At 41.5% G+C, this 14,324-nt stretch overlaps 2 protein-coding genes across 5 annotated transcripts; both read right to left on the bottom strand.

The window, feature by feature from the left end:
- Window positions 1–760: 760 nt before the first annotated feature.
- Window positions 761–2,992, bottom strand: LOC118360882 (ADP-ribose glycohydrolase OARD1). Of its 3 annotated transcripts, none has more exons than XM_035740407.2 (6): window positions 2,771–2,992; window positions 2,447–2,510; window positions 2,041–2,206; window positions 1,806–1,864; window positions 1,601–1,713; window positions 761–1,492 (listed from the first exon to the last, which is right to left on the bottom strand). In XM_035740407.2, exons 2-6 carry the CDS (start codon window positions 2,492–2,494, stop codon window positions 1,312–1,314), a joined length of 567 nt encoding a protein of 188 aa, XP_035596300.1. In that variant the 5' UTR covers window positions 2,495–2,510; window positions 2,771–2,992; the 3' UTR covers window positions 761–1,311. The 3 variants fall into 3 exon arrangements, with proteins under 3 accessions (XP_035596300.1, XP_035596299.1, XP_035596298.1); XM_035740406.2 differs by having other exon boundaries at window positions 2,447–2,576; window positions 2,771–2,991; XM_035740405.2 differs by having other exon boundaries at window positions 2,447–2,990.
- Window positions 2,993–6,790: 3,798 nt separating this feature from the next.
- Window positions 6,791–14,091, bottom strand: LOC118360881 (serine/threonine-protein phosphatase 4 regulatory subunit 2-A-like). 2 transcript variants are annotated; one of them, XM_035740404.2, is made up of 9 exons: window positions 13,783–14,091; window positions 13,248–13,357; window positions 12,797–12,967; window positions 12,560–12,653; window positions 12,307–12,344; window positions 11,113–11,187; window positions 10,656–10,796; window positions 10,235–10,500; window positions 6,791–10,086 (listed from the first exon to the last, which is right to left on the bottom strand). In XM_035740404.2, the coding sequence occupies exons 2-9, from the start codon at window positions 13,343–13,345 to the stop codon at window positions 9,737–9,739; spliced, it is 1,233 nt and encodes a 410-aa protein (XP_035596297.1). In that variant the 5' UTR covers window positions 13,346–13,357; window positions 13,783–14,091; the 3' UTR covers window positions 6,791–9,736. The 2 variants fall into 2 exon arrangements, with proteins under 2 accessions (XP_035596297.1, XP_035596296.1); XM_035740403.2 differs by having other exon boundaries at window positions 13,248–13,329; window positions 13,783–14,090.
- Window positions 14,092–14,324: the final 233 nt, after the last annotated feature.

Here is a 14,324-nt window from a genome sequence, read left to right as displayed (position 1 = left end):
ACACTGTCTAGCTAACAACTGTAAGCTTGTGTTATCACAATCAAATGTATATAATTGTTAACTTAATATGCTCTTCATTTCAAGTAACGTTACTACAGGCAATCCATCGAAAGGATAGCTGGTTTGGTGTAGATTCAAATCAAGTTTCATGATGTACAGGAGGGCTTTTCCATATCTGTGGGTTTGAAATTGTGGTGGCAGATTCCCCACCCCCACTCTCCATTACATCTGGTGCCTACATTGTCTTTCAGCTGCGTTTAGAGTGCAATATACTCAAGATCAATATTACATCATACAATACCATATCTGCACCCTGCTGTGTTGGTCATAGAATTAGAATCACATTCAACAGCATTCAGTCAACAGCATTTATTTACCTTTATTTAACTAGGCAAGTAAGTTAAGAACAAATTCTTATTTTCAATGGCAGTCTCGGAACAGTGGGTTAACTGCCTTGTTCAGGAGATTCGATCTTGCAACCTTTCGGTTACTAGTCCAATGCTCTAACCACAAGGATACCTGCCGCCCCTAGACTCATGAGCAATGCCTGAGTCACAGCACAGTGAATTAAGCAGTCAGTAAATGAAGAGATAGGTAGGAGTGACTAGATGTATTTGTGAAGATCATATGCCCTCCTGTATTGTATGATGGGCGATATAGCTACATTTAGTGAATATAAGGTGAATATGATCCAATGATGACAACACCATTTACACTAAGCAGTCCATTTCTGTATATTACACAAGAACCACGGGTCTAGTGAAAGGTGTAAAACAGATTTTATTATATTGTGAAATTAAAAATCACAATTTACTTTTTATTATTCATGCAAGGTACTTACAGGGTATTTAAAATCAGAATATGACAAAAAAGCAGTACAGAACAAGCCACTGAAGTGATGTGGAGAAAACAATCATTGGTGCCCCCTTCTGGTGGAGAGAATTCCTATGAATATGATATTAATATAATAATAATAATAAATGCCATTTAGCGGACGCTTTTATCCAAAGCGACTTACAGTCATGTGTGCATACATTCTACGTATGGGTGGTCCCGGGAATTGAACCCACTACCCTGGCGTTACAAGCGCCATGCTCTACCAACTGAGCTACAGAAGGACCACATTATAGGACAGTAATTAAAGTGCAAAATATGAACATGCAATTTCATAGAACAATTAAAACAGGGGTAAAGAAGAGATGAAGAGGGGGTATGATTTCAAGGAAAAGTGTGTTTATTCTCTTTCAAAAGTACAGCCTAGAGCAAATGTGTACAGGTGCATACCAGTATGCTGATATGTTGTCTGTGAGTTTAACTTAATTTTGTTTTACAGAAAACATTATTGGAAACTTGGTTTCCCCGTGGACTTGGTTTCCCTGTGGGTTTTACAGGGAGGGTGTACACAGTGATACTGATACTTGTGGGCTGGAATACCTTCTCAAGCATCTTTTCCACTTTGTCCCAGCTCAGTCGATCAAGGCCACAGCCAATGCTGTAGAATAGAGGGATAGAACATTTAGTCATACATCAAATGGAAATAATTGACATGTTAAAATCATTTAATGAAACCTTTTTATGTGTAGAATGTATTCATACAAACCGAGGCATTGATATTGCAGTTACTCCGTTTTTTAAGCAATGAGACCTCATGTCCTCAAGGCTCTGCCTCAGGCTGTCATAGGTGGGCTTTTTGCTGTACTTTTCCTTTGTTATCTGTAATAGAGTAAGACACAACCAGAGACAACAACAAAAAATGCTTTAAAATGTTTGTTGGTTGAATGAAACTAACAAGGCAACGGTCTTACCAGGTAGTACACAAAACGCTTGTGTCCTTTCAGTACAGCGCATTGTCCTGGCACCTTCTCTGTGAAGTAAAGCAAAACCAGTCAACACTGATCTTGATCAATGACATGGGCTTAAGATATAAGCCATGCTTTTCCAAATTCAGGGCCCATTTTAAAATGAGAAGGGCACATCACAGCAGACTTCCATAGCATGCAGTGCATAATAACAAATAATACATTATACAGAACAACTCACTCTGTTCCTTTAGCTCAGCCACTCCACCAAACTTCTTCTTGAACATAACTGCGATGCCAGCCCCCATGTGGCAGTCTTTGCTGATACAGTGGGCCAGGGCCTCATCTTCAGGACCGGAGAACAGGTCCCCCTTCACATGACGTAGGCGCCAGATGCCTTCTGCAGGCTGGCCAGGAGAGAGCAGCATTACACCACAGAACCAGTCACCACTACCCAAAACCTTAGATAACTCTTAAAAATAAATAACGTTTTCCCGTCCTCTTCAGCTCCAGGTAAGTGGCTAGCTTTCTAAATAGGACTGTTCACAGTAATTAACAACATATTATAGCCATTGGTTACATGCCATTCAACAGTATGGCAGCATTGCCTACTAGCTAACTAAGGTGTTTTCATGCTGGCCACTTACCTTCAATTTGTCAATAGAGCGCACTGGCTCCACAGATACAGTTGACATTACTTTGGCAGGTGATCTGTAGTCAACCAGGTGGGACGGATAGGCAATCAGTTTTGTTAATCTGCGAGGGAAAGCAATGCTACTGCGAGCAAATGAAAGTGCATTGATCATTTAAAATTGCATTAGCTAGTTATATCACTAACGTTACAGTCACAGCTGGCTATGCAGTGCCTCCCTGACCCTAGCTTTAGCATCTACAGAGCCGGCACATTTGTCTGAAAATTGCACAAGGCAACTAGCTAGCTGTGGTGCATTTGACCAAATATATCAATTTACTTAGCTAGTGTCGAAGTCGTTAAATTTCTCTTTCAATTTCACCAACGTAGGTATTATAAGGGTTAGAACTAGATGGGATCCAGTTTTTGTCAGATTTGACTTTTCGTAGGTTAGAATTTACGCAGCAGGTTGGGATGATTCACTTTTGACGTTAATTCGACAAAAACTGTATCCCTTCTAGCATATACCCTCTATTACGGAGTTAGCATCTACTTCCTCTTTGCCACTTGGTATAAGTAAGCCTATCAGAAGGCAAAGTGATGTTGACGCTTTTTCTTGTTCTTCTTCGATGGTATTATCGTGGTTGGCAAATATTAACGTTAGAGGTGCATGCTGCCCCCTGTTGTGTCAGCCTACTGTTCTGGCTTGTGTATTAATTACACCGTGACACACAAAGAGGAGGAAAATAAGAACGAATAAAAATTGCCCTACCAACTAACCCTACACCCATTAAAACCTCACCACTATTCCACTACTTTGGCTCTATCTGATCTTATGCCCGGCCGTCAGCCTGAGAGGGCATTGTTCATCACACCGTGCTGTAACTCTTTTGCAGTGACATTTTGTACACCCAAGTACTTCTCTGCAGCTGCCACCACAACATGTATTTTATGTGATTTACATTCAATTTCTGCGGTACAGTTGATAACCATGGCTAATAATGCTAAGAAGCTAACCTTACTGAAGAACATGTTATTCCTATCACTCTCTATTGGCCTCGGGCTACTCACAGGGATCGTCTTAGGATCCCTCACCCTGGACCCATCTTCCTCTACTACTCTCTTAACTGCCTCATCATTTGACACCTTCTGTACTACTCTGACCCTGACAACCTCGACCTGCCTTTCTCTCACCGGACACTTCTGATCTCCAACAACATGGGTACCCCTACAGTTAATACACACAGCTTTACCCACCCATACCACACATTCCTTTGTCTCATGCCCTCCTGCACACTTCTCACATCTAGGAATCTCCCTCTTACACACTGCTGCAACATGACCATAAGTTTGACACCTAAAATACTGTAAACATCCTAACTGACTTTGTTGGGTAAAGACAGTGTCGACAATCACGCTCTCCACCGGGTCTACGTCGCACCAAACATTGTGCGTCACAAACACCGGGAATCCTCCATTTCAGTTGATCCTTCTCAACATTCACACCACACCAGTTATCACTCCTTTCAATGGCACCCTGCAAGATGCAGTAGATGGTATAGAGTACAGTATATACATATGAGATGAGTAATGTAGAGTATGTAAACATCATATTAAGTGGCATTGTTTAAAGTGGCTAGTGATACATTTTTACATCAATTTTTTTCATTATTAAAGTGACTGGAGTTGAGTCAGTGTGTTGGCCGCAGCCACTCAATGTTAGTGGTGGCTGTTTAACAGTCTGATAGCCTTGAGATAGAAGCTGTTTTTCGGTCTTTCGGTCCCTGCTTTGATGCACCTGTACTGACCTCACCTTCTGGATGATAGCGGGGTGAACAGGCAGTGGCTCGGGTGGTTGTTGTCCTTGATGATCTTTAAGTCCTTCCTGTGACATTGGGTGGTGTAGGTGTCCTGGAGGGCAGGTAGTTTGCCCCCGGTGAGGCGTTGTGCAGACCTCACTACCCTCTGGAGAGCCTTACGGTATGTGGGCGGAGCAGTTGCCGTACCAGGCGGTGATACAGCCCGACAGGATGCTCTCGATTGTGCATCTGTAAAAGTTTGCGAGGGCTTTTGGTGACAAGCCAAATTTCTTCAGTCTCCTGAGGTTGAAGAGGCGCTGCTGAAGTCCACGATCATCTCCTTTGTTTCGTTGACGTTGAGTGTGAGGTTATCTTCCTGACACCACACTCCGAGGGCCCTCACCTCCTCCATGTAGGCCGTCTCGTCGTTGTTGGTAATCAAGCCTACCACTGTAGTGTCGTCTGCAAACTTGATGATTGAGTTGGAGGCGTGCATGGCCACGCAGTCGTGGGTGAACAGGGAGTGCAGGAGAGGGCTCAGAACGCACCCTTGTGGGGCCCCAGTGTTGAGGATCAGCGGGGTGGAGATGTTACCTACCCTCACCACCTGGGGGCGGCCCGTCAGGAAATCCAGTATCCAGTTGCACAGGGTGGGGTCGAGACCCAGGGTCTCAAGCTTGATGATGAGTTTGGAGGGTACTATGGTGTTAAATTCCTCTTGTCCAGATGGGTTAGGGCAGTGTGGTTGCGATTGCGTCGTCTGTGGACCTATTGGGGCGGTAAGCAAATTGGAGTGGGTCTAGGGTGTCAGGTAGGGTGGAAGTGATATGGTATCACGGAAATAGTTCTCAAATACTGTGATGAGCCTCTTTAGTTGAAGGTGTTGTCGCTCATGTTTGATTGGACTCCTTAGTTGAAGAAGTTGTCTCTCATGGTTGAAAATTGTCTCAGTCAGGGGTGTAGCTCTACTCTTTGGACATTCCACAAATTATTTTGCTCTTCCAACTATTCATTTCCATCACAACTGTAACTTTTTAATCAGTCCACTGTGTCTGTAATATTACTGAAAAGATATATATATTTCCATAAAGGTACCACACATAAACAAAAACACTGCGGACAGAAACAGTGAGTTACTATATTACCCCTTGTCTGACAATTCTCCACTGATGGTAGAGACTGGGCAAGGACTGATGTAGATCACATGACACAAGGGATTAGGAATATATGCCTACTGTCTGGATCAATTAGTTCATAGTGAGTTCTTGAGAAGATTTGCTATTGTCCATCTTCTATTGCCCCATCGTCAGTGTAAGAAGTCCAGTCAGTCCAAGGCAAGTGAACCTGCTAGAACTACTGCAACAGACAGGCAGGCGGTGAACAAAATAGTAGGTATAAAGATGTTAAACTGCTAACTGAACTGCTAATTTAGACTACTAAACCTAAAAGGAAGAGCCCTTGACTTGACATTTTTCTTTGATCATGGTAATAGTGTGACATGAGGAAATTTAAATCAGCATACAAGTCATTGTAGAAAAGGTACAAGGCCAGTTTCTCAGACCCAGACCCAGTTTAGTCCTGGACTAAAATGCACTTTCAATGGAAAATATTTTTTCATCCATCCAGGACTAGGTTTAATCAGGGTCCAGGAAACTGTCCCATGTCATCTCTACAGAGAATTACATTGAGCCATATACAGGCAGGACCCAGTATATTCCCATGGTGAAATATGAAGTCCATGTCTTGCCAAAGGTTAGTTACACAATGTCCCTTACATGGGATCCTCCTTTTTGTTTGCAAATCTGATGACTCTTAAAGGCCAGGCATTTGGTAATCCCTCTTTAAGGTGATGCTATTTCTTAGGACCTTCATTGATAACCTGTGTGACAGAATATACATTGTCTCTGTTGCAGCATATTATAAGTCATAAATACATCAATTTATGATAAACATTTATTGTAGTCCATGGCTCAGTAGTAGGCCTAACATTTTACCAGTTGATTGTGTCTCCAAATACCCCGTGTTACATTTTTGTATAGAAGATGTGAAAATCCTGATATCGATGAGAAACATTTCTCAAATTTATATACACTAAAGAGACAGGTTGCAGAGGTTGGAAAAACACATTTGTGGGACTGACTGTCCTTGTTTCCTATAGTTGAACAGTGTGAAGATCTCAATTGCATACTCCTTGTGTCCTCTCTCTTCGGCTCATCTCTCCGGCTCCTTCTCAAAACCAATTGGATCAGAAAGCCAGAGGTTCCTCCTCTCTGATCTCCGCCATTGGATTTTGAGGACGCGAGGAATATGCAATTGAGATATTCCTTGTGTGTTGACTGAACACCCCCTTCTAGCACATCTTGGCTCATGTAATCTGCTGACTAGTTGTTTCATAGGGACACAGATAAGTATCATTAGCCTGAGTTTCAAGGCCATCTGGAGATACTCTCATAACTTTCTCTGAAAATGTACAGATAAGGACATAATATATTCAAAGGATGTATTCAGTTGGCAAAATTTACTTGAAAAACGTACTGATACAAATTAAGCAAACCCCACACTTAAAATGTTAGCATTTATTGCTTCATATGAATACTGTGCTGAAAGCCAATCATTCAATTTACAGAGATGTCAATCGGTTTCACAAAGGCAGTGAACACATATTACAATCTACAAAATCTACTTTACAGAAATGTTTATCCTAATATATAAAAAGACAGTTGCAGAAACTGGTAAAGATATGGCAGCCAGTAAACTCTCAAAATAAAATCAAACAAGATTCTTGTGATCAATGACATTTAGTGCTGATATTGACATTTCAATTTGACAAATGTAATTTTATTCAATTGAAAAGATTGTGAGAACTAAAGTAAACCCTGTTTTCTTACCATTTGAGTAAATCGGACACAAAAACTGACAGTAACTGTGGTTAACAAACAAAAGCATTCACTCAATACTGTCAGACAACAGAAATCAGGAAATTGCCAATATTATTGTCTTCTGATGTTTTGGAAGACTTAGCAACAGGTGAGAAGGTAGAGAACGATGAGAGAGTGCTCCTGGAATGTTTAGAGCAATGTGTTCACAGCTATACAGTGCTGTCAGAAAGTATTCATTCCCCTCAACCTATTCCACATTTTGTTGGGTTAAAGCCCAAATTCAATTTTCCTACACAAAATACCCCATAATGTCAAAAGTGAAAACATTTATTTTTGCAAATGTATTGAATCATAAATACATATAATTTCCATAAGTATTCACACCCGAGTCAAAAACACCTTTGGTGGTGATTACAGCTTTGTGTTGTCTTGGGTACGTCTGCATCAGCTTTGCACATCTGGATTTGGGGATTTCCTCCCATTCTTCCTTGCAGATTTTCTCAAGCTCTGTTAAGTTAAATGGAATGTGGCGGTGAACAGCAATCTTCAAGTCTTTCCATTGATTTTCAATGGGCTTTGGTTGAGCCACTCAAGGACTTTCAAACTCTTGTTCTGAAGTCATTCCAGCATTGCTTTGGCTATATGCTTGGGGTCATTGTCCTGTTGGAATGTAAATCTTCACCCCAGTCCAAGGTCGTTTGCACTCTGAAGCAGGTTCTCATCAGGGATTTGACACCATTCATTGTTCGCGGTATCCTTACCAGTCTCTCAATCCCTGCCACTGAAAAGCATCCCTATAGCAAGATGCTGCCACCACCGCTATACAGTAGGGATGGTGTTAGATGGGTGATTAGCTGTGCCTGTTTCTCTCTAGACATAGCGCTTTGAATTCAGGCCAATTTGTTTCTCATCAGACAACAGAATCTTTTGCCTTATGCTCCATCTTTCATATGCCTTTTTGCAAACTCCAGGCCTTCCATCATGTCCCTTTTTGTTAGGAGCGGCTTCCGTCTGGCCACTCTCCCATAAAGCTCAGATTGGTGAAGTGCGCAAAGACTTCTGGCTTCTGAGAACAGCAGGATAGCCTAGTGGTTTGGTGTTGGACTAGTAACCGGAAGGTTGCCAGTTCTAATCCCTGAGCTGACAAAGTATAAATCTGTCGTTCTGCCCCTGACCAGGCAGTTAACCCACTGTTCCTAGGCTGTCATTGAAAATAAGAATTTGTTCTTAACTGACTTGCCTAGTTAAATAAAGGTTTAAAAAAAATCAAAACCTTATGGCAGGTTCTCCCATCTCAACCAAGGAACTCTAGTTCTGTCAAAGTAGTCATTGGGGTCTTGGTCACCTCCCTTACCAAAGGTCTTTCTTGCCTTGGTCGGACAGCTAGCTAGAGCTAGGCAATTCTATATTTTTTCAATGTCCCAATGATAGAGACCACTGTGCTCGCAAAAAAAATCTAAAATTGTTTTATACCCTTCCCCCAGATATATGCCTCATCACAATCGTGTCTCGGCACTCTACAGACATTTCCTTGGACTTCATGCTAATAGTTTCTGCTTTGACATGAACTGTCAACTGTGTATAGACAAGTGTTTTTCTAAATCATGTCCAAACAAATTAATCAGCCACAGGTGGACTCCAATCAAGTTGTAGTGACAGCTCAAGGATGATCAAAGGAAGTTGGCTGCTCCTGAGCTCAGTTTGGTGTGACATAAAAGGGGTGTGTATACCTTTATGTTATTTATTTCATTTTCAATAAATTTGCAAAGACTTCTAAAAATGTGTTTTCATTCTGGGTTATTGTGTGTTAACATTTAAGCTATTTTAAATTCAAGCTGTCATTTTTTTGTTGTTGGAATAAGCCGAGGGGTATGAATACTTTCTGAAAGCATTGTTTTGTTCAATCAGAGTCCAATAGTACATGAGGATTGGTTGCAATCCATGGTTTCGGTATGTTTACTTTGCAAGATTACCAAACTTGCAGGGCAAGGGCTTCCAGTGGCTTTATGGAACAGATGTGTGTCATGGACAATCCTTCATACTTTACATTCCAAAGTATGGACAACTACACTAGAAATTCAAACATAGATGTGAACGGTAGCTTTACCAAGGGAAAACCCAAGGCATCCCACAGATCCAGAGGAGACCCTAACTGGGCCGGCCAACATGATACTTTCACCACAGATTGAGATCACAACAAACACACAGAAGTGGCTGATTCATTCCTTATGACAATGTTAACCAAGCAGCTTTAGAACTGGTGTCTAAAATAACAGTAAATATTAAAATGACAGTGATCCATGAGAGAAATAAAAACTATCAAGGTGATAAAAAAGTACAGCTGAGTCATTTTTTTGAATGCTACAGGCTTTAAAAAAATCTAGCTGGAGGGGAACTTTAAATGATAAGTTCCAGTTTTTAAAAACGGACTGATGCGTGGCCGTCAGGAGGTGGGTGGGTCTTACAAGGCGTGAAGAGACCGGAGGGTGAAAATCCTCTTGAGGCCTCACACAAAAAGCCTCCCTGTGCTGGGAGATTACAGGTCTATAGTGGTACAGAGATCTCCTGGGTTTGGTACAGTGTCAATATACAGTGTAAAGTAATGTTGGGGGGGGCCTCGGCCTCAGGTTAGTCCTGTTCCATGGGCTCATCTGCAGTCTCTGAGCTTTCCAAACAGTTTTCTGCAGCAGCGCCCTCTGCCAACGACTCAGCTGTACTGCTGGGAGAGGCAGAGGGGATAGGCTCTTCACTGGGTGCTCCCTCCCCATTGCTGCTACTGCTGCTACTTACTGGGTCACTGCAATCGCCTTCCTCCTGTTCCTCTAAACTCAGATCATTCCCTGACTGAGCAAGCTGCTCCTCTGACTGGTCCATGGTGTTGTCACTCTTTAGTCTGTGGGTGGGGCCATACTCAGCCTCCCTCTCTGATGTCTCTTCCTCATCATCAAAGGGATCTTCTGTCTGAGTACTGGAGGGCTCTGGGGACAGAAGGCAAGAACAATAATACCATTACATCCTTCCATAAATCAATCCATTTTACCAATGTTATTTTTAGATTACGTGATTTGTGAAAGGGAAAATGACATTAATGTGATTTGAAAATTCCCCATTGTACAAAATACATACCTTGATCGTCTGTGGTGAGCATATCAGCAGACTTATCTTTTTCTTCCTCAACAACATCTGTTGACGATTCTGGCATGTCTGATGAACTTTGGGCAGGTGCAGGACATGACATCTCCTTGTCTACCTCATCCTCCTCTTCATCCATGTCTTTGTCAAACTTCAGCCTCTTGACTTCGTGGCTCTCTGCCTCCGTTGCATCCTCTTCCGGATGCTTGGTCTTCATCGGACTGCTCTGTGTGGCATCACTTTCCGATACCGAGGAATCACTAAAGGAAGGGTCAAAACATCAGAACCAGTTGCTCTAATTATATATATATATATATATATATATATATATATATCTTATAAAACATTTACATGTGGTATCAGTGCATTATATTTCTGCTGACAGTCACCTGGCTTTTCACACAATGCTATTTACCTGACAACATGCTCCTCCTCTTGTTCTGTGAGTGGCTCCTTATCGTCTGTGCTGTCAGGAAGACCGTTTGTAGCCAGAGAGGTGGATAGTGATAGCTTTGGTCTGTTCAGTGGCCTTGGGGTGCCTGGTCCATTTACATTCCTACCGTAAGGAGAGGAAATAATCTCTGCATCATCTAATACTTTCATACAATCAAATGTTGTTGCAACTGAATCCATGTTGCAATTTCATTTAATTAATAACAAGGAGATTAATTCAAGCAACACTACAGTGCCACCCACTGTCTGACAATCATATTTGGTATGAGTAAATTAGTAAACCTTCTACCCCTATGTTCAGGGATCCCTGGAAAGAAAGACTGCTGGGTTTAATTTGGGTTCCTTATCCCTTTTTTACGTTTTTATTTTTTTTAATAGCATAACTGAAAGTTAACCATTGACAAGTAGGTATCTCTCACCTTTCTGAATAAATAGCGGTATTGCCAGGGAACATCACTCCATTCATTCTATTTACACTGGTTGCCCCATTTTTCCTTTAAAAAGAGGCACAGCAAGTCAACAAATCCAAATGATTGTTAGCTTTAAAGTGCTATACATAGCATTTTAGTTTTGCATTTAAATTTCAGTACATTGCCATAATATATCTGGCGCTAATGGTTGAAGGATAGTGTTTCACAGTATTGCTTACCCACAGTGTTGTGATGGGCTATGATATTCGCCTATTGATTTTGCCTGCCGGTGCGGCATCTGGGATAGGATAGCTGTTCTGACTTTGTGGCCGTGTTATCTAGTGGAAACTAATTTTTTGGTTGCTAAAATTCTACACTGTTCTTGTAAACGTGTGAAATGGCTAGCTAGTTAGCGGGGTGCGCGCTAATAGCGTTTCAATCAGTGACGTCACTCGCTCTGAGACCTTGAAGTAGTTGTTTCCCTTGCTCTGCAAGGGCCTGGGCTTTTGTGGAGCACTGGGTAACGTTGCTTCAAGGGTGACTGTTGTCGATGTGTGCAGGGGGTCCCTGGTTCGAAGCCAAGGTAGGGGCGAGGAGAGGGACGGAAGCAGTATTGTTACATTCGCTCAATTTCTGTGAGAACACAAGCACAATATTGTAGGGAATCATTGTACCATCTAAATCAATAAAAACAAAATTCTTATTTTCAGCTGTTTGAAGAGGGTGAACCAAAACAAAAAAAGTTACTTTCGTTTTTTGGTCCACCAGCTTCAAACAGCTGTAAATATGATTTTCGTTGTTGCTGAAAATACGTTTCACAGCAATGATTCCCTACAATATTGAGTGCTTGTTTTCTCACATAAGTGGAAATTGAGCGAACAGTGTAGAATTTTAGCAACCAGGAAATTAGCAATTTCCACTAGATAACACAGCCAAAGTCTGAACAGCTTTCCCAGTTTGACAAAAGATGCCGCACTGGCGGAAGAAATCAACAAGTGAATATCACAGTGAATCAAAATGCAACACTGTAATACTTTGAAACACTAATCATTCCACTATTAGCCACCGATACTTTCTGTAATTACAATGCAAAAAATCCTGTGTACATTAGCACCTTTTAAGTATGTTTTGCTATATAAAAAATATAAATAAACATAGGTATAAGCTAAAGGGGTAGGTAGAGAAACATGACAGAATACTTACTCTGACGTAGGACACACACAGCTGACCACCATCACATTCTGCAAAACATAAACACCATCAATCCCAAGCAATTATATTGTATATTAATACAAGCAATTCTAACTTGTTTATAAAAAATTCAACTGGGCCATGCGAGAATACATTACTCAACACAAGGACATGTATATGTGACATAGGTATTCTTACTAGGCTTAATACCCTCAATCAAACACCCATTACAAGTAATGATGTCAGTAGAAGTGATGATACTTACCTTCTCCACTCCCCTGAGGAACTTGTCTGTTCCTGTGTAGTTCCTCTTTGGCTCAGTCAGTAACTCACACAGACGCTGGATGGTGAACGGAATCCTAGAAAAATATGGATTTGTCAAGAAGGTATACTTTCCTCACCATGGCTGTATACTATAGGGCTACACAAAGACCTACTGGTAAAACAAGAAAAAGGGTCATTTTATTACATGTTTCAGCACTGGTTAGTAGAGGATACTCACCCGTTGTATCCTTCTACGATTTTGAGAATCCTCTCCTTCATCTCTTCAAATGGAATGTACTCCACATTAGGATTGGCTGGCCCTCGCTGGTCTGGTGTCGAGGCTCTGAAGTCATCCATTACCTTCTCAAGTTTAAACAGGAAATAACTTTTGAACTGTGACCATGAAATCCTGGAAAAGATGAGACCAAAAAGTTATCCTCTCTAGATCAGACACCTTGTAACCTATCCAACAGAGATGCAGCCTTGATGCTGTGATAACTACCAGTCTTGGGACCACACAATCATGTCTCCTCAAACAACGTTGGATTTGGTAGCATATCGACATTTCTTGAATATGACTATCCACGAGTTGTAATTTACCAGTAGTTGTATTTATATCCTGTATTGACACATTGTCTTCTCATTAGAAAAGTGGCTGGCACCGTTGGGATCATTTATCAGACACTCACATCGTTTCTCCCGTTTTGGCGACATGACACAGAAATTGATCCAGGGCAGGGCAGGCATCTTTCTTCCCTTTCTTCTCGAAGTCTGAACGTAGATGCATGAAAATAGGAAACTATTTCAAGTTATGTGCAGTGTTGGGTAACGTTAGCAGGCACCAATAATTAACTGCACGGCAACCACAGCGTTAGCGATCTAACAGTACCTAGCTAGAAAACTAATTAACCATCCATGGCCAACAAACTAGGTTACAGCGACCGGATAACTATGTAACTACAATGTGGGTAAAATAGCTTCAACACAATGCACCTATTCACATACGTTTTGAATTATTCAAGTACAGTAACGTTATCTAAATAAAATAGGCCTAGCGCGAGTTAGCTAGCTAACAATTTCGACTGCTAGCTACAAGCTAGCTAGCCAAGTTAGCCGTCCAACGAGTATAATATATGCAGCTACTTAACGTTACACTTGTAAATTCAAATGTAGCTAGTTAAGCATGTACATATACGGAAAATCGGCAAACGCGAGTTGACTTACCCGTAAAACCCTCCAAAAGTGTGTCGATTTCCATGGTTGTAACGTAAGCTATTTTATGGCAACCGAAGTCCCCTACACACCAGCGACAGGAAATCAGAAAAAGCTAGCAACCGCTAGCTAGCAACAATGCATCCCAGTGAGTTTATGGCGCCGTTTGATTCACACTTGCTAGCTAACGTTAGCTACCCACACAACTGGGCATGTCCAGTCAGAGTATGTCTGGCAAACCGGCCTTCTTTGGGATTGGTTTGACGGATCGCATCCAACTTTTAAGGTGCGTTCCCCGCCACCTACTGTACTGGTGTGTGAGGCCAGTCACAGCCTACCCACATTAAATTATCTTCGATAGTCCTGTTCCTCTAAGAAAGTGAAATAGAGCCCTAAACACCCAAATGTACTGCAATGTACTGCAGTTATACTGCACTGTAACAGCAGTTACACTTCAAAGTTACTGCAGTAAAAATAACGGTGTTCTTTTGGACACAGTATTATTAGCATACTGCAGTTATACTGCATTTTAACTACAGTTATACTACAGTGTA

Source organism: Oncorhynchus keta, chromosome 28 (assembly GCF_023373465.1).
Source record: "Oncorhynchus keta strain PuntledgeMale-10-30-2019 chromosome 28, Oket_V2, whole genome shotgun sequence".
NCBI lineage: Eukaryota > Metazoa > Chordata > Actinopteri > Salmoniformes > Salmonidae > Oncorhynchus > Oncorhynchus keta.
This window is presented reverse-complemented; position numbering and strand designations above follow the sequence as displayed.

Excerpts from the sequence above, each read along its gene's own strand:
- LOC118360881 (XM_035740403.2), bottom strand. The coding sequence starts at position 13,816 with ATGGAAATCGACACACTTTTGGAGGGTTTTACGG. Across the intron at positions 13,330-13,782 it reads ACTTTTGGAGGGTTTTACGG|ACTTCGAGAAGAAAGGGAAG; the intron begins GTAAGTCAACTC and ends ATCTACGTTCAG. Across the intron at positions 11,188-12,306 it reads TGTGTGTGTCCTACGTCAGA|GAAAAATGGGGCAACCAGTG; the intron begins GTAAGTATTCTG and ends CTCTTTTTAAAG.
- LOC118360882 (XM_035740405.2), bottom strand. The coding sequence starts at position 2,605 with ATGATCAATGCACTTTCATTTGCTCGCAGTAGCATTGCTTTCCCTCGC. Across the intron at positions 2,207-2,446 it reads GCTCTATTGACAAATTGAAG|CCTGCAGAAGGCATCTGGCG; the intron begins GTAAGTGGCCAG and ends TCTCCTGGCCAG. Across the intron at positions 1,714-1,805 it reads AGCGTTTTGTGTACTACCTG|ATAACAAAGGAAAAGTACAG; the intron begins GTAAGACCGTTG and ends ACTCTATTACAG.